General features: G+C 41.3%; 1 protein-coding gene across 1 annotated transcript in view; it reads left to right on the plus strand.

The window, feature by feature from the left end:
• AKNAD1 (AKNA domain containing 1) overlaps positions 1-23,996 on the plus strand; it is a 29,673-nt gene extending 5,677 nt beyond the window's left edge. Inside the window, exons 5-10 of the mRNA XM_061186234.1 lie at positions 2,796-2,929; positions 10,965-11,121; positions 16,981-17,066; positions 20,238-20,335; positions 23,627-23,749; positions 23,845-23,996. Coding sequence (XP_061042217.1) covers positions 2,796-2,929; positions 10,965-11,121; positions 16,981-17,066; positions 20,238-20,335; positions 23,627-23,749; positions 23,845-23,996 — 750 coding nt within the window. The remainder of the gene's footprint in view (positions 1-2,795; positions 2,930-10,964; positions 11,122-16,980; positions 17,067-20,237; positions 20,336-23,626; positions 23,750-23,844) is intronic.
• Positions 23,997-26,316: the final 2,320 nt, after the last annotated feature.

A 26,316-nucleotide genomic window follows, 5' to 3' on the forward strand; every position in this document is an offset into this window, starting at 1 on the left:
CGCAGAGTAAGCAGTGAAGAAATCCAAGGATAGGATCATGGGAAGCAGAACCAGGGGCAGGTAAAAGAAGAGGGGTCCACAAAGGAGATCCATGAGGAGAGACTCAAATGGTCGAGGCAGACCTGGAAGGGGCAGAGCTATAGAAGCCAAGAGAAAAGAGGGTTTTGAGAAAGAGGGAGTGGGCCACACCATCAAATCTTCAAGTAAGGAAGGTAAGCAAGATGTGCATTGGATTTGGCAACTGAGAGGTCATGAGGGAGCTTGGCAACCCTGATTTCAATGAAGTGGTGGATCTACGGAAGCCAGATTGCAGGAGTCAAGGAGTGAATGATAAAGGAGATCTCCTAAAACCCAGGCTTTCAGAAACTGGGAGAACATAAAGTTTTAAAAGGCCAAGCAAAGCAGAGGAAACTGGTTCAAGGCATTAGCCTTCTTGAGGCCTCGATTCAGGCAGTTTCTTCCTATGTTAGAGGGTACGTGGGGATTCGTGTCGGGACTGAGAGAAGAGGAGAGAGGTGACTCTTTCCAGTGTCAGCCTTGGTCTGAGAGTTCCGGGCCCATCTGGTTCAGTGAAGGAAGGCCAGACAGGACTGAAACTAACTTTCTCAGGGTGAGCAGCACACGGAGAAAGCATTTGGATTTTGGAGCAAACATCCTGGTTCTATGTGTTGATTGTACAAGCTTAGACATGTAGCATGTCTTCCTATCTTAGTTAAGAGAGTTAAATGAGGTATATTTATGGCAAGAAAACTATGCCCTATCTTCTTCTGAACACAATTAAAATTCCAAGATCCCAAATTATAATTCATAATTGGCTTTCTTCACTTTTCTCTTTCCTTTGAATACCTAATTCCTTCTCATGGCTTTAACCACCATTTTCATGCTACCAATTCCTAAATTACTAGTCCTCACTTCTCATCTGGTGCTCCAAACGTTTGTGTTGATCTTCCTTTGGATCTCCCACTCTCACCAACAATGCTACCTTGTCCAACATTGACATCTTCATTCAAACTTGTTAGCCTTTCCAAATTCCTCAGTTTCGTCAGGGGGTTCACATTCTTCCCACCTCCCACAGTAGAAACCTGAGTGTTGTCTGTGATATTTATAGTATCAGTCAGGGTCCTGGCAAGAACAAGATGGCTTACTCCAGTGGCGTTATTGAGGAGAGCTTAGTAAGGCATTATTTTACAAAAGCAGGGGCAAGGTTAAGGGAAACCAATAAGGGACAGAAACCATCTCATGGAAGGAACAGTGGGGCAGAGGGACGGAGGAAGAGCAGATAATGCAGCATAAGGAGAGTAGCAGTAGCTGTAGGGCTCGCTGACAAGTTCTGCGGCTTTTGATAGAGACACAGCCAATCCATGATGATACACACAGGAGGAAATCAAGGAAATAAAGACCCTACCTCATCCTTCTTCAGTTCCTCTCTCCTGCTGTTGTCTTCCATTGGCTGAAATCAACCAAAGCCAGAGGCATGGGAGCCTATTGATACAGTCCATTGAAGGCCAGCCTCCTGGCTGGGGCACAGAGAAAGATAGAGGGTGGATCCAGAGTGGGGAGAAATGGAAAACATCTACCACACTTGCCATTTTTTATACCCCTATAGCCAGTATGCTTCTAAACTTGCTTGTTTATTTTAATAATAGTAAGAACTAATAACAATGAAGATGAGAGCTACCATCTATTGAGGGTGTACTATGCTCCTGGCACTAAGCATTATCTCATTTAATTTTTACAATATGAGGTGAGGGCTATTATTATCTCAAATCAGAAAACTGAAACTTAGACTTCAAGGTGACTAAAATCATACAATTAGTAGGTGACAGTCTGAACTTGAACCCTGGTGTGTCTGATTCTGTAATCCCATGATGCAGTATTCTTGCCCTTGGCAATATCTCTCCAATTCATCTTTTCCTCTCCATTTTCACGGATACTGCCTGATCCAAGCCCTCTTGAGTCCTTTAAGCCTGACTTAGGTCTCACTTCTTCCATTGAGCCATAGCAAAGTATTCCATCCCACAGCCTCTTTTCCCAACTGGAATAAAATTCCTGAGACCAGGGACTGTGCCTGATACAGCTTTTGTGTCTCTCACACTTTTGGCCCAGGACCAAACACGGGCAGTGCTCAGGGAATGTTTAGTGACTGTGGCTGCTGGGCTGCAGCCTCTGTGCATCGAGATAAGACCCTGACTGTACAGTTTAAACATTCATCTGCATGAGGCTACATCTGGAAGACCCATTTGAAGCTTTTGACTAAAATTCCTGATGTTCCTTCCCCATTTCATCTCCAAGTGCCATAGATTCAATCCCAGGTCCTCTAACTTCAGTTCTTTTCTAAGATCTATGTGACTTCTGACATACTTTCTAGAGCCCCAATTTCCTCCTCTATAAAACTGGGATAATAAATCTACTTTGCCACATTTACAACATTGATGCATGGATTAAGTAAGATAATGAATGGAAAAGTGCTCTATGAGCTAAAATTTATTCTGCAAATATGTAGGATTATGAATGTCCCATTAACAAAAATTTAAACACCTCCGAGTGGGTTCTAGGAGAGAAATCAGAAGTGACCATATTTTTCAGCTATGTGCTATGAGGTGTCGTAAATGCTGAGATGGCTCTTGGGTTGTCTACATTTTAGATGTCAGACTCTGAAACAAAACAATTGCCAGGAGAAGGATGATGGCTTTGTTTTGACACTACTGTGGGGTACATCCTCATTGTGTTTTGGGGAAAAACAACTACACACACAGACTTACCTGTGAATGATTCCAGTGATTTCACTGCTACAGGTCCTCGAGAAAGTTCAGGGACACCTCGAACTGCTGGAACAGGAGTTTCTGGCCAATAAGGAGAAGCATCTGACCTTGAAACAACAAGTCCACAAGCATGAATCCCCAGGTGTCGATGAATTTGATCCAGAAAGGTGAGGCTTAAACTGTGTAAGGTGGAAGGGTCACAGGTAATCTTCGGGTGGGATTCTGATGTGGCTGATGGCTTAGTGCTTGGAGAGCCATTGGTCTTGGGTCAGCAAAAACTGTGCCACCATTGAATGTGTCACCCCATGCAACAAACAGTATGGAATTCCTGCTATGTGTAAGGTCCTGTGCAGGGCACTGACCCAGATAGAGTGCCCCAAATGAATAATGGTCTCCTGGAGGAGAGACATTGTGCCACCACCTTGCATTTTGTTGGATGTCATTATAATTGGTTCTGAGACTCAGAAGAGTACAAGAAACCCTAGAAAGGCTCACATGTTAACCCCAGAGGACCCTCTCCTCTCCAAGCTCCTCCTGTCCTGTCCTCTCCTTCATCCCACTCCTGCCTTTATTTCCCCTGCCTGGTTCTTCTTTTCTGTTCCTCTTTTTCCTCATGCACAGACAATTCCAGAGAGACAGCAGGCAGGAATGAATCATTGTTACGTTGGTTAGTGTTGGGGTGAGGGGCCCACAAATCCTGATAAAGGCGAAATGTTAAAGCTTGAAGTCAAATGATTCCTGAATTAATTCACATTAGAAACTTGGGTGCACAATCATATTGAATGAAGATTCCAGCTGGCCATTCTGATGGCACCATGCTCTTCTCTTTCCAATCTAAATAATTTTAAGATGTAGTCCAGGACTCAAGTCTAGGATTGTTTCCATATAATTTCCTGGGATGAATTTAAAGAACCCACTTAGTAGGCTTAATATTTGTAAGTTCAGCTCTCTCTATTCATAGCATTTTAACACGAATTCATTCTTGATGCCAAAATATTTTAATGGTTTATATGTTGGCACTAGTGTCCTGAGGTATTATTTCTTCAAAATGAATGAAATCTCTGTCTATTGTTATTTCAATACTGAGTAATTAGACAGCAAGGATGAGGTTTTAATATTGATTTTTTTTCCCCCAAAGGCTTTTTTTTCTTGGAAAAAAGGATCTCCACATGCTTTCACTATTTGTTTAAAAACTAATAGAGTAAGGATATTTATTTTCCAAGAAATCCCACTTGTTTTGGCAGTCGTCTTAAAGACAGGCCTCTGTGCGCATTAAGACCAAAGTTATGCAATGCCTTATTTATAGCTTAGTTACACCCACACTGCGCCTGGCCCCAGTATAAATCAAAAGAGTTCCAACTGCAATTATATCCCATATACAGGAGAAGCTTTCAACACTGGGGCAAGGGAAGGACTCAGCCTCTCCCAAAACTCACCTCAGAACTGCCTCAGAGCAAGCAAAGTGTGCTCAGCTCCTCTTGTTCTCAAATGGGCAAAATGTGGCAAAGAGCAGAACCCAATCCAACCCTTGAGGTCTTGGTGTGTTGAGAACCTTCTAAATGATGGGTCCAAAGGCCATTGTTGATGGCTTTCCATAAAGGAAAGAATTCTGCAAATTAATTGGCCAATTGCTTAAGTCAGCTATTGTGCTCTTATTAAAACCTTCTCATTATTGCCTTTGAAAGGTAACATTCAAAAACATTGTTTGGATTTCATGTATCTTGTTTGTCAGAATGTAGCCTGATGGTCATTTGATTCTTTCACACACTAGCACCAGAAACCAAGGAGTCAAGAAATGGGGTTCTGCCTCCATCAATCCCTCCTCCCTGATATTATTGGCATACACTCTTGTCTTCCATTTTACAGAAAAGATCACAAATTCCCTCAAAAAATGTCTTTTCTCCACCTCCAGATCTGCATGTTTTCACCTCCTCTTTCTTCCTTCACTCACCTTCCAACCTCTCCAGCCTTGGTCCTTGAGCCTATCTCTTCCAGCTACCTTGAGGCCTTGCTCCATCATTTCACTTCCTTTAAATTTTCAGTCTCTCCTTGTCACCTGATGAATTCCCTTCTGCCTGCCAGACTAGAACATATTTTCCTATATTTTATTTATCAGTCTGGTTTTCCATGTTTAGATCTTTGTCCCACCACTCATTGAATAGGGCAGCCTTTCCCCACTGGTGAAAAGCCACTTTTATCATATACAAAACCCCCATGTGTACATGGGATTGGGTCTATCCTCCCCATTATTCTGTTTCTATTTCTACATTAACCACATAGTTCTAAATTACTATAGGTTAGTGTATATTTTTAAATGTTTCTTCTTTTTAAACTTTCTTTAGCTATTCTTGCGCACTCTTCTTACTAATAAACTTTATAATCAGCTCACCAAATTTCTTCTTTTTTCATTGATAGAGTCACTTTTATTGAGAAATATAGTTTTAGGAACCAAATTTCTTTAATAAAATTCCATTGGAATTTTGTTTAGGATTTTGTTGAATTTACAGATCAGTTCAGGAAAAATTAAAATCTTTGCAATGAGTATTCCCATCCCATTCCCATGAAAACATCCCCAGCATGTTTTCTTCATGTAGATTTTACATGTTTTGTCAAATTTGTTCTTAGCTATTTTATACTTTTTCTGTTTTTTTTTTTTAAGAGTCAAGATTATACACATACCTTTTAAAAAAATATTTATTTATTTGGCTGCATCGGGTCTTAGTTGCAGCACGTGCGATCTTCCTTGCGGCATGCGGGATCTTTCACTGTGGTGCATGGGCTCTTTGTTGCGGCACGCGGGCTTCTCTCTAGTTGTGTCATGGGCTCCAGAGCGCGCGGGCTCAGTAGTTGTGGCATGTGGGCTCTCTAGTTGTGGTGCACGGGCTCCAGAGCATGGCAGGCTCAGTAGTTGTGGGGCACGGGCTCAGTAGTTGTGGAGCGCAGGCTTAGTTGCCCCACAGCATGTGGGATCTTAATTCCCAGACCAGGGATCGAACCTGCGTCCCCTGCATTGGAAGGCAGATTCTTGACCACTGGACCACCAGGGAAGTCCCTCTGTGTGTTGTTAATAGATGTTTTCTCTAATCCATATACAGGAAATAAAGAAAATTGTATGTTTAACTTATACGGGGCTACCTGACACAGTCTTCTTCTTACTATTTCGTTGATTTTCAGTTGATTGTCTTAGTTTTTAGGTATGACAATCAGAAAATAATAATAGTTCCCCTCAACTTCCCTTTTCCCCTTAAGTATTTATACATTATATCTTTTCTTCCCACCAACTTTTCTATATCACATTTCTTTTTATTGCTTTATTTCATTTGCTAGGTTTTCCAAAAAAACATTGAATAATACTAGTGAAAACAATCATTCTTGTCATGTTCCTAATGGTATTGGGAATTCTTCCAAGTATAATGACTGCTGTAGGTTCAAGTAGATAAGCTTTATCGAGAAAGTTTCCATCTTCCATTCCTAGCTTACTAGAATTAGATATTTTTAAATTTAGGAAAAAGTTTAATCAAATGGGGTTTAGAAATCTATTTAAACTCTTTTATGAATCCAGTGAAATATATTAATAAATATCCTAATGTTTATCTATAGAATCAGTTGGGAAAATGTCCCCTTTCTTTTTATGTTCCAGAAGAGTTACTTAAGGTCTTTGGTAAACTCACCCATAATCCCACTTGGATTTGGTGCTTTTGAGGGGCAAAACCATAAAACCCCTAGAACATAACATAGGAGACTATCTAGATGACCTTTGTTATGGTGATGGTTTTTGAGATAAAAAATTAAAGGCACCATCCATGAAAGAAATAATTGATAAGCTAGACTTCATTAAAATTAAAAACTTCTGCTCTGCAAAAGACAATGTAAAGAGAATGAGAAGATGAGACACTTCTCATAAAGGACTGTTATCCAAAATATGCAAAGAACTCTTACAACTCAACAGTAAGAAAACAACCCAATTAAAAAATGTACTAAAGATCTTAAGACACCTCACCAAAAGAAAATATACAGATGGCAAATAAGCATATGAAAATATGCTCCATATCATATATCATCAGGGAAATGGCAAATTGAAACAACAATGAGATACCACTACACACTATTAGAATGCCCAAAATCTGGAATGCTAAAAACACCAAATGCTGGTGAGGATGCAGAGCAATAGGAACTCTATTGCTGGTGGGAATGCAAAATGCTACAGCCAGTTTGGAAGACAGTTTGGCAGCTTCTTTCAAAACTAAATATACTCTTACCATATGATCTAGCAATCATGCTCCTTGGTATTTACACAAAGGAGATGAAAACTTATGTCCAAAAACATGCACATGGATATTTCAAGCAGCTATATTCAGAACCGTCAAAACTTGGAAGCAACCAATATGTCCTTCAGTAGATGAACTGCACTAATAAACTGTGGTCTATCCAGACAATGGAATATTATTTGTGCTAAAAAGAAATGAGCTATCAAGTCATGAAAAGACATGGATGAAACTTAAATGCATATTACTAAGAAAGAAGCCAATCTGAAAAGGCTACATGTTGTATGATTCCAATTATGTGACATTCTGTAAAAGGCAAAACTGGCAAAAACAAAAAGATCAGTGGTTGCTCGGGGTTAGGGTGGGGGGAGGTAGAGTACAAAGGATTTTTAGGTAGAGTATAAGGATTTTTAGGACAGTGAATAGGTAGAGTACAAAGGATTTTTAGGACAGTGAAAATACTCTGTATGATATCATAAAGGTGGACACATGTCATTATACATTTGTTCAAACCTATAGAATGTACAATACTAAGAGTAAATCTCAATGTAAACTATAGACTTTGGGTGATTATGATGTGTCAATATAGGTTCATTAATTATAACAAATGTACCACTCTGGTGGGGATGTTGATAATGGGGGAGGTTATGTATGTGTGGAGGCAGGGGGTATATGGGAAATCTCTGTATCTTCCTCTCAATTTTGCTGAGAAGCTAAAACTTCTCTAAAAAAGGTATTAAAAAATTATACCACTCACATTCTCTGATCACTGGAAATTAATAATAAAAAGATAGCAAAAATCGAATCAGAAAATTTTAACACTCATCTAAATAATTCTTGTGTTAAATAGGAAATAAAGGGGGCTTCCCTGGTGGTGCAGTGGTTGAGAGTCTGCCTGCCAATGCAGGGGACACGGGTTCGAGCCCTGGTCTGGGAAGATCCCACATGCCGCGGAGCAACTAAACCCGTGCGCCACAACTACTGAGCCTGCGTGTCTGGAGCCTGTGCTCCGCAACAAGAGAGGCCGCGACAGTGAGAGGCCCGCGCACCGCGATGAAGAGTGGCCCCCGCTTGCCGCAACTAGAGAAAGCCCTCGCACAGAAACGAAGACCCAACACAGCCAAAAATAAATAAATAAATTAATTAATTTAAAAAAAAAAAGGAAATAAAAATGGATGTTAGGAATAATCTACAAGTCAATAATAAATGAGAAAATACCATGAAAACCAATGTAATGTAGCTAAAGCAGTACTCTGAAGAAAATTTATAGTTTTAAAATGCATTTATTAGGGGGGAAAGTTCAAAGCCAAAAAACTAAGTATTCAAACCAGGAAGGCAGAAAAAGAACAGCAAAATAAACCCCCCAAAAGGAAGAGATTCATAAAAGGAAGGAGAAATAAATGAAATTTAAAATAATTTGATCAATAAAACATTTTCTTTGAAAATACCTATAAAATAAACCACTGGAAAGTCGGACTGAAAAGCATTAATAACATAAAGCATGAGAAAGGAAAAATATCAGAATAAAAATTTTAGATCAAATGGGATTGGACAACTTCATATCAACACAGTTTAAAATCTAGATGAAATGGACAAATCTCTAGGAAAATATAAATTATTAAACTCTACTCAAAAAGAGGTAGGAAATCTGAAAATACTAATAACCAGAGAAAAATAGAAAAGATTTTAAACAGTCAAACCCCCAAAAGGTACCAAATCCAAGTGGGACTATGGGTGAGTTCAACAAAGACTTTAAATAACTCTTCTGGAACATAAAAAGAAAAGGGAAAATTTCCCAACTCATTCTATACATAAACATGATCCTTCTATTCCCGGTCTATGATCCATTCTGAGCTGATTTTTGTGAAGAGTGTAAGGTCTGTGTCTAGATTCATTTTTTTTTTGCACATGGATGTCCAGTTGTTCCAGCACCATTTGTTGAAAAGATTATCTTTGTTGCACTGTATCACCTTTACTCCTTTGTCAAATATCAGTTGACTAATTTTATGTAGGTCTATTTGTGGGCTGTCTATTCTGCTCCATTGATCTATTTGTCTAGTTTTTCATCAATACCACACTGCCTTGATTACTGTAGCTTTCTAGTAAGTCTTGAAGTTGAGTCCTCCAACTTTGTTCTTATATTTCAATATCATGTTGGCTATTCTGGGTCTTTGGTCTCTCCATATAAACTTTATTTTTTAAAATATTTATTTATTTTTTTGGCTGTGTCAGGTCTTAGTTGCGGCATGTGGGATCTTTCATTGTGGCACAGGCTTCTCTCTAGTTGTGGCGTGTGGGTTTTCTCTCCCTAGTTGTAGCGTGTGGGCTCTCTAGTTGAGGCATGTGGGCTCAGTAGTTGTGGCGGGCTTACTTGCCCCACGTCATGTGGGATCTTAGTTCCCTGACCAGGGATCGAACCCAAGTCCCCTGCATTGGAAGACGGATTCTTTACCACTGGACCACCAGGGAAGTCCCCATATAAACTTTAGAGTCAGTTTGTCAATAGCCACAAAAGAAGTTGCTGGGATTTTTACTAGGATTGCACTGGATCTATAGATCAAGTTAGGAAGAACAGATATTTTGATAATATTGTGTCTTCCTATCCATGAACATGGACTATCTCTCCATTTATTTAGTCCTTTGATTTCACTCATCAGAGTTTTGTAATTTTCTTTATATAGATCTTGTGCATATTTTTTTAGATTTATACATAAGTATTTAATTTTTTTGGATCTTAATGTAAATGGTACTATGTTTTTAACTTCAAATTCCACTTGTTCATTAAAAGAATATAGGAAAGTGATTGACTTTCATATATTAACCTTGTACCCTGCAACCTCACTACAATTGCTTATTAGTTCCAGAAGTTTTTTTGTTGATTCTAATTTTCTACACAGATGATCATGTCATCTGTGGACAAAGACAATTTTATTTCTTCCTTTCCAATGTGTATACCTTCTCTTTCCTTTTCTTGTCTTATTGCTTTAGCTAGGACTTCAAGTACAATGTTGAATAGGAGTGGTGAGAAGGAATATTTTTGCCTTGTTCTTGATCTTAGTGGGAAAGAAGTGGTATAATTTTTAATGTTTTGGAATTTGTTGAGATTTTTCTTCGTGGAGTAATATGAGATAAATTTTTATAAATTTAATGAATTTGAGGAAAATTAATTCTTTGGGGGCAAAATATATATTTATATTTATATATGCATGTACATATATACACATATACCTATATGTACATATACCTATGGATCAAGCTTGTTAATTAAGTTATTCAGATTTTTCATATCATTCTTTTTCAGTTGATATAAATCACTATTTTCCTAGAATCATAGCTCCTAGAACTGTAAGGGACCTCAAAATAATCAGATCCAGATAAGCAAAGTATTGTTATCTCATGTTATAGTTGAGACATTGGAGGCACAGATTCAGTGATTTGCCAAAGGATACACAGCTAATGAATAACAAAATGAGAATTAGAAATATAGAACATGATAAATATAATTAACACTACTGTATGTTATATATGAAAGTTGTTGAGAGTAAATCCTAAGAGTTCTCATCACAAGGAAAAAAATTTTTTCTTATTTGTTTAATATTGTATCTATATGAGATGATGGATGTTCACTAAATTGTTGTGATAATCATTTCGTGTTGTCTGTAAGTCATGTCATTATGTTGTACACCTTAAACTTGTCCAGTGCTGTATGTCAATTATATCTCAATAAAACTGGAAGAAAAAAATGAGTATTAGAGCCCAGGCCTTTGGAGTGAAAGTATAAACAGGATGCCTGTCAGGGCAGGTGCCCATTATCCTTCCTGTCTGAAGATCGACCGTGTTAAAAATGTAGATCAATGCTATATTCAAGAACTGTTGTTACTAATTAGAATGTTGACTGCATACTCAATAAGATGCCTGTGTGTTTATACTTACCTAGAAAAGTAGAAGGTGAAATCTTCACGTTGGAGATGCTACTTGAAGATTTTAAAGAGAAAATTAATAAAGGCAAACATACTTCAGCTGTCTCTCTTCCCATGAGTTCTCAAATCAACCCGGATGACTTGTCATCCACATCCTCCCCATCCTCAAATGAGGTAATATAGCAGCCTACAGCCAAATTTCATGCCAGGAAAAATGGTTTTTATGTATTTATAGAATCCTAATTAATGGAATCACTGAATTCTATCTTAACATTTCATGAAAATTTAACTTTCCAAAGGCCTATGAATCATATTATTTAAAGTGGAACCAGCTTTTAAGAATTAGAAGCTATTTCAAGTGTTGGTTTTTGAAATCTCTTATTGGTTTAGGATGTAACAATGCAGCTTAAACTGATGAACTGCTGAAGAGCTATTTCTTCTGGATGAATAGTAACATTTTTTGTAGATCTTGCGTGCCTGGAAGAAATAATTTTTCTTCTTAATAGTTTTGTACTATCTCTGCTACATAAAGAATAACACACTCAGTGAAAGAACCATTTCTCATGAGTCCACTTCTACATTTTCTTTCTCTCAAGTTAAATTCTTTTGGATTGTCTACATATGCAAAACCAGGAATTCAAATCAATTACCAGTGTCTTTCTATAGTACTTTTTGTAACCTCAACTATCAGAACATTTCAGAATACATGAAAATTCTGACAAATGGAATCATCTGGATAATTGCTTTAAATTGATTGTATTTGAAGACACAGCCCGTGGCTGTTATTCAAAACTTGAATAGGTTTTTGTCAGAGTTTAGGACAGGATATTGAAGATTATATAAATGTTAGCCCTTCCAAACAAGTATGTTTGCCTCCTCAAAACCCTTACCTGCCTGGCAAAATCCCATTCATTCAAGGCCCATCTTCAGAGTTAGCCCATTTATATAACCTTGATGCATAGCCGCCCACTCCAGGCAGAATTCTTCACCCCAGCCTCTGTGTCCCCATAGCATCGTGTCTCATTTGTCCTTGTGCCTTTGTACCCATCTTTGTAGCCCGAACAACTGACTGAATGCCTGGTATGGAGTGAATACTCAGTATAGTAAACTCTGAGCCACTGTGGATTTAACAAATGATCCTCAAGGTTCACAGCTGGTTCTCTCTCTAGTCCTGAACCGAAATAAGCTTCAACATGGTGTGAGGGAGCCTAGTGAGGCAGCCCAGCCTCCTGCTCAGCACTCCCCTCAGGTCTGGGTTTGTTCTTCTTAACTGGTCCCAAGTTTATAGCAACTGTTGAGAGATGATGAGGACTCTATAACTTTGTGATAAATAGCCCTGAAAAGAGAGTCTACCTCTAGTATTATCCATTCATTCAGTAAATATTTCTTGCTAAATGCTAGGCACTTTTCTAGGTATTGGGGATACAATATAAACAAGGTAGACAAACCACCTGCCCTCAAGATGCTTACATTTCCATGAGGGACACATACAATGAACAGATAAAATTAATGTGGAATTACAGAATGTTAAAAGTGCTATGTAGGTGAAAGTAATAATGCATTCCTTAGGACTGTGAAGCCAGACTGCTTGGGTTCAAATATCAATACGAGCTCTGTCACTAATCAGCTTTGTGACCTTAAGAAAGTTATATAAACTCTCTGTGCCTCAGTTTCCTCCTGTATAAAGTGAGGATAATAATACCTGCCTAAGTTTCCAACTCCTCTTTAGCAAAAAGTCTTTGCAAACTGTAAAGGTCTGAACCAACGGAACTATTATGTCTACCATAATTTTGTCATTATCATTTTAGACCCAGGGGTTTTTAATTCCATTATTTCTAATTCCTTTATAATGAAATATCTCAAAGTTGGTCCCCAGACCAGCAGCATTGGCTTCACCTGCCAGCTTCTTAGAAATTTTAATGATATTATTAGGACGTTTAAATGAGTTAATATACGTACTTAAAACAGGGCCTGGCTCACAGTAAGCACATTACCTGGGTGTTAGGTACCGTGACAATTAGGTGACGGGATATGACCAAAAGTAACTCACAGTGGGAGGGTAGGGTCAGAGGTGAGATCTGAATTGAGTACTGGGGGATAAGAAGGAGGTAGCTAGGTGAGGAGGCCGGGGAAAGGGACTCCAGGCAGGATGTGATGATGCCTTAGGGGTGGTGTGGAAATGCAGAACCAATTTTGAATCACCTCCTGTGGGACTGCAGCCCTAATGGCAAGTCCCTCTATGCGGCTCCCCAGTTACCCAAGGAGCACCTTGGCCGTCCTGCGTGGCGCTGGGGCCATGTGGGTGAGAGTGGACAGGGCGCCCTGCCCCCCGGGCACAGACACAGGAGGCCCCCTCTTCCGAGGAACTTGACAGGCTGGTCCCACAGCCCAGCAAAGAGGGCAGAGACGGGCCCCTCCCGAGGGTCCGAGAAGGGAGAAGTGGGCTTGGCCCACCGCTTCCACCTCTGGGAGCCTGGCTTCCTTGGGGGCCCTCTCTCCATAGAGACGCCCAGGGGAGGGAGGGTGGGAACAGGGCAAGTGGTCACTTGGTCCCACTGTCCCAGGAGTGCTGAAATTAAATTCCCAGTGACTTCACCAGATTAAACAAAAGCCAAATAATCCCCCAAAGTGGGGCGCCCAGGAAGCTCAAGGACTGACTCTAAAATTCAAACTGCTTTTTTTTTTTTTTAAAAAAAAACTAGACTAACCAGATCAAATGACCATGAGGTTGTCTTCGGCTTCCGGAGTAATGTCCTGCAGCCCCGTCCTGGCTCCGCTCAGTTCATTGCCTTGGCTCTTTAACCAACCAGTATGGCTGAACATGACTCTGAAATTGGCATAATTAAGATCATTTGGCTCTTATACTATCCGGCGCCCTGGGCGTTAGTGCTGGTGAGAGCTGCCCGTATTGCTAACCCTCTCCACTCTTTCAGAACTCAGGAGAAACCTGCCTGAGGTACCTGTTCTAGAGCAGGGCTTCTGCAACTGCAGCCTGCTGTGGACTCACCTGCAGATCTTACTGAAACGCTGGCTTCGATTCGGTAGGTCTGGGGTGAGCCTGCAATTCTGCATTTCTAACAAGCTCCCAGGTGATGTCAATGCTGCTGGTCTGGGGACCACACTTTGAGATGATTTCATTATAAAGGAATCGGAAATACTGGGATTAAAAGCCCTGGGTCTAAAATAATAATGACAAAATTATAATAAGCAATAAACAGTAATAATTCTGTTGGTTCAGAGCTTTGCTGTTTGCATAGACTTTTTGCAGAAGAAAAGTTGGAAGCTTAGAAAGGTGAAGAGATTTGCCCAGCACAAATGACAGGAGACACTGGATCCCAGGTCTCCCAGTTCAGGCGGAGGGCACCCCCCGTACATTCTGCTAATGTAAATCTGCCTTAACTGTGAAGTGCATAGATATTCCCTGAAGGCCCAGAAGTAATAAAAGAAAACACAGGGGAAAAATGAAGCAAAAAAAAAACTCATTATTTTTTAAATTATAAAAGCGATACAGGCTTATTGCAAAAAAATCAGAAAATAGAGAAAAGTATACAGAGGAACATTTCACTGACAGAAAAACCATTGCTAATATTTTAGTGTATATCTGGTCTTTTTTTTTCTCTGATACACATACACATTTTTACAAAAATGGGATCATACATGTACTGGGGTTTTTTTAAAGAATTTTTGATGTGGACCATTTTTATTTATTTATTTATTTATTTATTTTTGGCTGTGTTGGGTCTTCGCCTCTGTGCGAGGGCTCTCCCTAGTTGTGGCAAGTGGGGGCCCCTCTTCATCGCGGCACGCGGGCCTCCCACTGTCGCGGCCCCTCGCATTGCGGAGCACAGGCTCCAGACGCGCAGGCTCAGCAGTTGTGGCTCACGGGCCCAGTTGCTCCGCGGCATGTGGGATCCTCCCAGACCAGGGCTCGAACCCGTGTCCCCTGCATTGGCAGGCAGATTCTCAACCACTGCGCCACCAGGGAAGCCCGATGTGGACCATTTTTAAAGCCTTTACTGAATTTGTTACAATATTGCTTCTGTTTTACATTTTGGTTTTTTGGCCAAGAGGCATGTGGGATCTTAGCTCCCCGACCAGGGATTGAACCCACACCCCCTGCATTAGAAGGCGAAGTCTTAACCACCGGACCGCCAGGGAAGTCCCCATACATGTATTGTTTTAGGATATGCTTTTTACATTTAACATTATACTGTGGGCCTCTCAAAAGTTATTGAATAAACCTACAGCTTCATTTTTAAGGACTGCATTGTATTTCATTGCATGGGTGTACCCTGATTCATTAAACCAGTCCCTTATTGATGGACATTTAGTTTTTTCCAGTTCTTTGATATTAGAAACACTGCTTCAGTAAAGTCATTTTATATGCAAACCTTTGGCCATAGTTGATAAGTTCCTTGGAATAAAAACCTAGGATTGCAGTTAATGGTTCAAAAGATACACAGTGAAAATTTGGATAAACTGGCCTTTAGCAAAGTGGTGCCCACAACAGTGCCTGGGAATGAAGGTGCCTTCCAACCTGAGCCAAACCAGGGTATCTGTTTTCTTTTTCTCTCCAACCTTTGCTAAAGTGATAAATGAAAACTGATATCTCACTGTGTTAATTTGTATTTCTTTGACTATTTGTGAAATTTACCCATTTTCATATGTTTCTTGGCCATTTCCACCACCTCTTTGACAATATCAACATTTCAACTAATGTTTGCAAAACTGAAACCACAGTAAATCTTTTTAAGAAAGTCAGACAACTTGGAAAATAGTAAGAGCAAACACTGTTCAGAATTAAGATTTTTATCATACAAAGTTGCTCTGACAAGGGCACGAAGGAGGAGTAGCTCTGTGGTTAAGGACACAAGCGTACGGGGAAAGGCTCAAATGCCAGCTCTGCCACTCACTCTGTGTGACCTTGACGAGCTGCTTAAATTTTCTGAGCCGCAGATTATTCATCACTAAAATGGGGACGACATGCCAGGATGGTGGTAAGGGATAAAGGAGGTGATATGAGAGGTACCTGGCACAAGGAGCAATCAACAAATGGTTGTTTTTATTAATAAGAAAACACTGAAACCCTCCAAAAAATTAATGGATAAAAGATTAGAACTAAAAGTCACAAGTAGGAAATACAACCAATAAATAAACATATGGGGAAATGTTTATCTCCTTTAATAACAGAGGAAATGTTAATAACACAAGGAGCCACCCCTACTTTTTAAATTAACAAGAATATTTTCAAGGGATAATTCCTGATGCAGAGGAAGGTGTAGACAAACGAGCCGCCAACGTTGATGGCGGCTATGTAATTTGTACAGCTTTGGTGGAAAGCAATTAGGTCACACGTATCATCACACAAGCACTTTCGCAACCTTCGACCCAGACATTTCCTAAGGAAGTAATTCAAAATATAGAAAAAGCTGTCTGTACAATGATGCTTATTTCTCACTATTGTTTATAATGGTGAGAAAAGTACGTTTATTTTCTGTTTACATAAAGGGTAAAACCATAGTAAGGGTGGTGTCAGCCTTTTTAGTTCCACAGTGTGATTTTTTTGTGTGTTAAACAGGGACATATAAACAATAATTTAGGCCTCTAGTTAGTCCCTAAACCTTGTTTTAATTCATAGTTGAATACATTGCTTTGGAAAGGCTTTTAGACTCTGCTAACCAGTGGTCAGATTGAAGGATTTAAAAATCATCTTAAATTGGTTCATCCTCTGGTGGAGCTTGGTGTAATTTGAAACTAAAGGAAAGAGAAAACAGGGTGGGGAGAGTATTTTCTCATTTGTACTAGATTTTTAAATGTCTGGAGAAGGAAGGAAGTCAAGACAGGGTAGAAGCTTTCTTTCTCTAAGCCCCAGGCCATTAAGCACAGGCCCCACTGAGCCAGAAATCAGAGTGGAGGAGTCCTGAGATGGTGAGTTTGGCGGGGTCCACGCGGCTTGCTGGGCTGTGCCTGAGCAGCCGAGGGATGAGTCACTTCCTCGGTCACATCCACATCTGTGTGTGCTTTGTGGTGCAGGAGGAGCCTAACAACGCTTCGGGAAGGCAGGACAGTGCAGAGACGACCGGTGCAAGCTGTGCCTTCTGCCACCGGGTCCTTGAATGGTGAGGGCTTCCGGCTGCTAAATTCCCAGGGTGGGCGGGAGCCGGTCCTGGGATAGTAACTCCAGTGAGGATGGGCATCAACTAACTGCACAGGTGCCAGCAGCCACGGGCCGAGTTACAGAATCACAGACCTCAGGGCTGGACACGCAGCCCGGTCTCCCTCCCAACTGACAAATCCCTCTAGCAGCGGCTCTCAACTGCGGAGAGCATCAACCTTACCAGGGGACTTGAAAATAATGCACATGCCTCAGCCCCACCTACTGTATCACCTTCCCCGGGGTGAAGACCTGGTGGGAATCTTTTTTTAATTTTTATTTATTTATTTATTTGTTTGTTTATGGCTGTGTTGGGTCTTCGTTGCTGCGCGCGGGCTTTCTCTAGTTGCGGCTAGCGGGGGCTGCTCTTCGTTGTGGTGCGCGGGCTTCTCATTGTGGTGGCTTTTCTTGTTGCCGAACACGGGCTCTAGGCGTGCGGGCTTCAGTAGTTGTGGCGCACGGGCTTAGTTGCTCTGCAGCGTGTGGGATCTTCCCGGACCAGGGCTCGAACCCGTGTCTCCTGCATTGGCAGGCGTATTCTTAACCACTGTGCCACCAGGGAAGCCTGGGAATCTTTCTTTTAAATCTCCCCAGATGATTCTGATAGGCCTCTTGGTTAAGAATCATGACCACAGCGTATGGAGGGTGGTTTGGCCTTTAGGCTCCCTTTGAACCTTGCCCACGTGGGAGATTATTATACACCATTGTGTACCAGCTTGCAGCCTCACTACTCTCTCCTCACAATGAATGAAAACTTACCCTGTTGGGTCCCACCTCTGCCTCCCAATCCCATTGGAAATAAGCCTAATCCCGTGCCCCAGGGTTTACTTCTCCACATCCCTCAGCAAGAAATCTTCCAGAGGTGACAAGCTGTAAATCGGGTAAGAAGCTGTAGATGTGAAATCCTAAGGAGAAATCCTTAATGGTTTTGAAACACTCTTTGGTCAGCTGTTAGCCCACGTGGATTCAGAATCATTTATTTGAAGCTTCTATCAGTCAGCAAGAGGTGCCTCCTCCAAGCTCGAGAGGCACTGTGGACTGGAGCCAAAGCTTGGCTCATTGACCTTAGAAAGGTGGAGAGGCAAGGAGGGAGGGGCTGTTTGGCCACCACTATTACATGAACATAATGGATTCTAATAGAGGCAGATGACAAGGTCTGAAAGACCGAAGTTTCCTGTTGGAAAGCATGCCAGCACGGGAATGAGCACTTGTCATAAGGATCCTATTGAGCTTCCGCCCTCTAAAAAAAGAAACAGCATGGTTTTGTGGTTAAATATCCGTGTGTCATCTGGTGTGGACCATTATTTTAAACCAACGTGTCCGTCATCAGCTTTGACTCTCCTTTCAATACAAAGGTCACAAATGATGCCAAATCCCTGAGTCATCCCAGATCCACTATTTTTTTTTTATTGAATTAAAACCTAGGTTTTGACCTTTTTTTTTTAGGTTTTAGTAAGTATAATAAAAATAGTTTGACATTAAAAAAACATTTTGATTAAGCTTTCAAGGTACTAAATATTTCTCTTCCAAATTCGTAGTCTAGACCTCACAGAGCCACTAAAGTACCAAGACAGGGACTGGTGTTCTAGACTACATTTTCTCTTTTATAATGAACAAGATGGAAGGCAAAACACAATTTTACACAAGTGTAAAATCAGATCTAACAGTAAATCAACTGCTGGGGTGTGATGTGGCGATATGCATGATTTATAAATTGAAATCTTGGTAAACTATATCATCCCTGAGGAATTAATTGAACAGAGGGCTATATATACTCTTTACTCTTTTAGAAGATTAGCTCTCTCTCAGATGGGATGTGTTCTTTATTTAGCCTACTGATGTACGTACTGTTTGAAGGATATTTATATATATGCAGATAAATAACATATATACTACGTGTAAAACGCTTATCCCTTTATGTCTGATGCAGAATTTTGGATTTAAGAGTATACTTCAGCTTTTTGGTTTTGTTGAAAAACTGTCTTCTCAAGTAGAACTGCCCTTAGCTGTTGTTGGCAAGAAGATTTTAGTGCACAAAGAAGTTTAAAAGAGGCAGAAAAAGAAAGTCATGTGTTGGACTAAACTCACTTGAGTGCCATCCAAGTTTTCCACTTTGGAGAGCAGATGTTCAAATGCCCCAGAGGAGGAGGGTGGAGACAGAAAATGAGGTGTGAGAAAATATGTGACTCATGAGGAGAGCATATTTTTCCAAGAAGAGGGAAAGGGCCTGGCTTCTCAGCCCCCAACCTCACAAACTCCAAGCACGGTGCCTCTCTCCACCGGCAGCAGGCCCAGGCACAGTGGGACATGCACACATTTGCAAGCAAGGCCTGAGGCTCAAACTCCATCCCCGGGAATCAGTCTCATTCCTGACTCACTGGCTACATCCAGGACAACTTGGGCACAGTGCCCTCCATGCTAAGAATGCACAGCGTTCCCTAGGGGCTATTATAGTATTCCAGGGGCTGAGCTAGAGCTTTCTTAAGAATTGCTATCAACTAAAATTCCTTTGGAGGAGTTAGAATTTCTGTGAAGGAGGGAGACAGAAGCTACAGACAGGTCGGAGGAAGTGTCCCGGTAAGTGACAATCGTAGGGCATCTTTCTGATGCCCCCTGTTGGCCTTGCACAGCTAAAATTAACCCCACATGCTCTCATAGCCTTTAGCCCCGTAGACACTGGACAAAATCCACCTTGCTGGACTTTTTGGATTGCTCAGCTTGTGCTTATGGATCCAAAGCCACGTGATCTGGTACTGACGTGCAGTACAGCTTCTTCCCCTGAGAAGAACTGATTTTGAGACAATGAATTAAACTCCAAATTTTATAATACCATACTTCAAATTTCTATATTGTTTATGTGTATCATGACTAGATAGTATCCTCAGGGAAACAAAACAGATATACTTTTAATGTTTGGTATGCATGTTCTTTTCAGGCCAAATTGTGCTGGGTGCACTTTCTCACGGGGAAGCTCTCAAACAGGCAGGCAGAGGGATAGCTGCGTTGAGGATGACATGCATCCTCCATCATTCCAGGCTCTGATGTAAGAAATGTCACATTTCAGATTTACCAGTCCTCTCACTATCGCCATTTGCAGTATACTAAAAGTTTATGGGATTTTATGCACCTTTTTTAGGAAGCAAAAAATGGAGAAAAAAGGCCACAGAGGAATCAACCATGGAAGGTTTCCTGTTGCCATGCAAGACAAGGCACAGCACCCAGACTCAGTTCTCGGTAAGTTGAGGGGTCTGGGGCCAGTTGTCATGGTCCCTCTCCTTGGGGTCCACTCACTGCCAGCAGACCATCTGCCACGTCAAATAGCTTTACTTAGACTAGGGTGTTGCACGTTGGTTATTATTATTATTGTTGTTGTTGCAAAATGTAAAGAATTAATAATGAATTGATTCAAATGAGATGTGGTCAAGCAGGGTGAAAGTGCCCACACCTGTCTGTGCCTGGAGTCACAGGGCTCCGTGACTCAGTCACGAGGTGGCCTCAGTTCTGCGTGGCAGCCCCCCAGCATGACCTGTAATCTGCACCTGGGGAGCTCACCCGCCACGGGAGAGTTGCTGCTGACTCGTCCATACACGTTTCATAGGAGCAAAGAAATTAGAGTGGGGAGCAGACCCAGAGAGCACCAGTGCATGGGATCCAATGATTTTTAGTCATAGGGGCCCTTCTCCAAAGACAATTTAAGCAGAAAAACATCCCCTGGCAGGACTGCCCTGGGTGAGGAAGAGTTGGAGTTGAGGCCTGCTGGCTTAGGCAGCTCCTGAGAAGAAAATCAGTGCCCGAGCCTAATCTACCCAGTTTATACAGCAGGAACCTGGGGGCCAGAGAGCTAACCAGGCTTGCTTTTTCCTTCAACTCAGTATTCTTCCTGTTATGTCACATTTAGTTCTATTTCTTCTCTGTAGATGACACATTTTCTAATAATAATAGTAGGTTTAATTGATCGAACACTTACTGTATACCAGACACCAGAACAGAGTAGAGATTTTCAAAGTGTGGTCAGAGGGCCCCTGGGGGGCCGTGAGGTCCTCTCTTTTCTGTGCAAGAACAATATTGCAACAGACTGAATGGAGATACAGCTATAAAGTCCAGCTGCCTTCTGTTAAGCTAGATGTTTTAGAAATTTGCCAAAACGTAAAACACTGCCATTTTTCTCACTGATTTTTTTTCAAAAATAGCTATTTTTCATAAAAAATGTTATTTTGTGAACATGAAGTGGATTATTACTGTTTTTAAATGACAAAGTATTTTTTAAATGCTTCAGTTTAAAATTCTAAAAAAAAAAACCAGCTTTGAGTCTGCCCATTCAGTCTTAGGAAAAGCTGAATGCTCCTACACAGCAAAAATGACTTGAGGGGCTTCCCTGGTGGCACAGTGGCTGAGAATCTGCCTGCCAATGCAGGGGACACGGGTTCGAGCCCTGGTCTGGGAAGATCCCACATGCCGCGGAGCAACTGGGCCCGTGAGCCACAATTACTGAGCCTGCGCGTCTGGAGCCTGTGCTCCGCAACAAGAGAGGCTGCGATAATGAGAGGCCCGCGCACCGCGATGAAGAGTGGTCCCCACTTGCCACAACTAGAGAAAGCCCTCGCACAGAGACGAAGACCCAACACAGCCATAAATAAATAAATTAATTAAATAAATAAACCCAAAGTTAAAAAAAAAAAATGACTTGAAATTTATAAATACCTCTCTACCAATCCACATTCAGTTGACTGAATGTTGTATGACAGCTCTTCTCCAGTGCAAGGGGAGGGTGGATTTTTACTACAGGTATAAAAAATTTCATATATTATGATATATGATAAAAACTATAATAAGCAAAAGCTCTTTAGGGGTCTCAATTTTAAGAGTGTAAGTAAGAGCGTTCTAAAATTAAAGAACTGAGAACGGTTGACATATAGTATACATCACTTGACTATCATAATACCCCTGCAAGGTAGGAATTATTATCTTTATTTTATAGATAAGTAAATGGAGGCTTGGAGAAATTAAGTGACTTGCCAGGGTCAAAGAGCCTGGTGTGTTATCTATTGCTGTGTAATGATGTATCCCAAACCTTAATGGCTCAAAACAACAAACATTTGCTATCTCATAGTTTCTGCAGGTCAGGAATTTGGGAGCCATTTAGCTGGGTGGTTCAGGTTCAAGGTCTCTCATGAAGCTGCAGTCAAGATGTTGGCCAATACTGCCATCATCTGAAGGCTTGACTAGGGCTAGAGAATCTGTTTCCAAGATTGTTCACACACATGGCCACCGGCAGGAGGTCTCAGTTCCTCACCCTGTGGGCCAAAAGGCTGCTTGAGTGTCATTAGGACAGGGCAGCCAGCTTCCCCCAGGCAAGTGATCCAAGAGAAAGACTGAGATGGAAGTTTCAATGTCTCTTATGACCTAATTTTGGAAGTTATACACCATCGTTACCACTTTATTCTATTTGTTAGAAGCAAGTCACTAAATTGTGAGTTGTCACAATCAAGGAGAGAGGAATTAGACTCTATCCTTTGAAAATCATGTTAAAGAATTTGTGGACATACTGTCAACCAACATAGCCAATAAGTGGCAGAGCCAGGCTGCAAATCAGGCCTATCTGAATCCATGTCCTTTCTCCTGTACAACACAACCTTCCCAGGGTGTAGCTCCTTCTTCCTCTATTTGTAATTTCCTTGACTTCTGGATTAGAAGGCATTCAATGACTATTGACTGAGATTTGGGAAAGAAAACATCCTTCCCAGAGCTCATTCCATTTGTGATTTACACTTTGGAAGATAATGTTACAAATGAGCGCAATCATGAGTGCAGCAAGGCAGGTAGCATTGGCAGAAGCTTTGTCCCCAAGCCTCATCTCTCCTGGAGCTAAGACGTTGCTTGGACACCCAAGTGTGATATGCTCACGTGCCGGGCCCATGCTCCCACACTCTGGCCTAACCTGGAGAACTCCACTGCCCACAGCCTGCCGAATAAGACCCAGACCTGCACCGGACACACATGCTCTCTACTGCTAGCCTCTCTGTGGTACTGATGAGGGCAAAGCTATGATTCAAGTTCCCATATGGACTTAGGAACGTGATGTGAGGAAAACCATCTTTCCAATTGCCTGGATGACAAAACACAAGCTCTTGGCCACCGCAGGGTCTAAGAAGAGAATATGGATGTATCAGGGCTAATCTGGAAAAATAACTACAAATGCAAGATCGTCTGATAATTCAATGGACGAAATTCACACAGATCCATCCATTCAGAGGACCTTTACTAAACACCTACATGTGCTAGGCAAATCTTAAGACTTTCCTATCAGAACTGTTACCTATCAAAACATCTCTCAGTTGTCATAAGGGGAGTCCAAATGTCACCCCTAGGCTGGCAACCCCCCTTGGTAAATTTCCCCTTGGGGAAATTGAACACTCTGGGGCCTAATGCATACCTTGCACGATCAGGGCTCTACTCTCCAGAGCATATTTTAGGACTATAATAAAAAAAACTCACACTTCCTTTGTGTAACTTGGGCTTTTTCAGGTTCTGATACAGGACTCAGCTGCTATTCTGCTTCTGGAACTGGACTGCAGAGTAATAAATGTGAGAACTGCAGCACTAAGATTCATAACTCCCAGAGAGTCTGTGGTAAAGCATCATCTAAAGGTGAGAGTGACTGGGCCGCCTCAGAAAACAAGGCATAAATGGGGACAGCTGTTGCTCCCAGGCAATGAGTTGTATTCTTAATCTTTTCTTTTTAGAATTTCATTACATATTCAACACCCCGGGACAGAATTTCTTTAATCACAGCAAAAGAAATGCCTTTGCCCAGCTCCGCTATTTAAATGAAAATAAAAATTCTTCACCTTGTAAGTACATCTCCTGCAAGATCCCATCTTTGTACACAACCTAATCTCCCTGCATGGGAGACCCATATCATACCAACCACTGCTTCCATATGGGGAGCCCCTGCCCTGTCTAGTCTGCCGCCAGGTCTCCAGCACTCATCTGACACTTCCACATCCAGCCTGACACCTGGATGGCAAGAGGCTGGGCTGGGACTGGGAGATACGCAATCCTAGCAATAAAGGACTTTGAAAGTTACTAAGTGCTATACCAGTGTAAGTTGGTAACAAGTCATAAATATTTGCTGAACAAGTAACTGACTGAATAACTGTCACTATTATTGTTATTATTCAGAAATGGCAAAAGCTTTAGATCTATCCCCACTAAAATTCAGCACATAAATAGACTATTTTACACTCCTTAAACATCATATTGCTAATTTCAATGCAAAATTTTGCTGTCTTTGGAAATAACTAAAATCCTACAAACATTTATTTATAAAGATGAATAAAACATGGCTCCTTCCTCCCAAGGAGTTTACAACCTATTGAGAGAAAGGAACTCCTACCCAAATAAGGAAAATTCATGGAAAAATGTGATAAGAGCTAAGAGCACAGAGTGTGCTAAGGGAACACAAAGGAGGGAAGGGAACGCCCTTGTCTTGCTTCTGAACGACAGCTGTATCTGGTTCTCTGACATCCTTTCCTCATGGGTGAGTTCATACCTTCAGAGCGCTTTCTCTCCATCACTGGGGACAGGGCACCAGAGAGAATGTTTCTGATCTTTTACAACTGCCAATGTCCAAGACTAAAGAATGGTGTTTATCTGGCTGCCCTCAGCTATGTCTCCCCTACTTACCCCCAGCTGCCAGATCCTCCAGTTGGATGTGTTCTGTTGAGACGATAGTCCCTAAGACTCTGCAGAAGCAACAGGCAGATTTCTTTACTATCGCCTTGGTTTGGGGGTCTACAGCCCACGAGACCTCTTATTCCAACATACGAATGAAGAAAGCAACTGAGTCACTTGAAATGTGATCTTGAACTCCATTAGTAAACATATAGTGGCCAAGAGGGTAGAAGCCCCAGGGAAGCATCTTTTGCTCAGTGTTAGACAAGAACCTCCAGAACGGACAGAAAATGGAGCGGGCTATTGCAGGATGTCATGAGTCCCACCTGTGGACTGAGAGACAATGTACTTTGTCAGGATGTTGTAATCTGTAGACTATGAGAACTGGACCAGATGACCCTATGACCCTTTCCAACTCTGAATTTCTGTGTTTCAAATAAAATCCACAACTATATTTGGAGGTGACCAAGGGGTTAAGACTGAGCTCATTAGTACCTCTGTTCGTCATGACTTAAGTCTGAGTGGGTACAGCATGACTAAATCTGGACTTTCTGACTTCTGCCCTGCCTTCTGTGTCTCTCCCTGTTCCTTTGTCAAATGGGACCCTCCTGAGGGGGAGTGAAGCCAAGCTACTAGAGACCAGTGGATATGACAGGAGAATGAAGGAGAAAGAGGGGAAGATAGAGAAGAGAGGAGGAGAGGCAAGAGAAGGGGGAGAAGAGAGCCTCAGCGACAGAGAAGGCAGATTTGTTGGCTACTGACTTTCTTCTCTTCCTTCCCCTGGTGTTCTTCTTGTCTTCCATGGTGACATTTATCTTCTTCTCTGTTTAGTCTCTATTTTCTGGAATTGTCTTAGTAACATAATTTCGTTTCTGACTCCTAGAATCCTTGCTCCTAAAGTGGAGAGGACTTCAGAAATCCATTCAGTTCAAACTCTTGGAAAATATTATCCCTCCATTTGCCAGATGAAGAAGTTGAGCCCGTAGACATGCCCAGGTCACACAGCTAGCACCAAGGGAACCTAGAGTCTGGTCTCTTGTCTGCTAATAAAACTCCTTTTAAATGTTGAATTTCTTTTCTTGAATTCAGAATACTCGATGGCTATTTTCCATGTTCCCTAGTTTTATTTACTTAGTAAAATTTTATGAAAGATTTCATTCATACAGAAAAGTTCAGGAAATGATATCCATATATCCACCATTTGGGGATCATTTTTGATGCTCAGAATCTGATCACAGCTAACATTTTTCAGCTCATTCAAAACCAAAATGGATCTGTTTCCAGAGTGCAAATTCAAAATCCTCTTATGATGAATGTGAACTCATACCAGGAAAGTAAGTATGATTAACAAAATGGCTACCCATTGTTTGGATGCATGCAATGTGCTTAGTGCATTAGATCACCTGCCCAAGATCACCTAGATCATAAGTAGTAGAGCCAGGATTCAAACCTAAGTCTGGCTAATATTTCAATCATTCAGTTATTCATTCAACAAATATTTGAGTGTAAATAGCAGGACACTGTGCAGGTGCTGAGGACAC

The sequence above is a fragment of the Eubalaena glacialis genome, chromosome 3, assembly GCF_028564815.1.
Source record: "Eubalaena glacialis isolate mEubGla1 chromosome 3, mEubGla1.1.hap2.+ XY, whole genome shotgun sequence".
NCBI classification, from domain to species: domain Eukaryota; kingdom Metazoa; phylum Chordata; class Mammalia; order Artiodactyla; family Balaenidae; genus Eubalaena; species Eubalaena glacialis.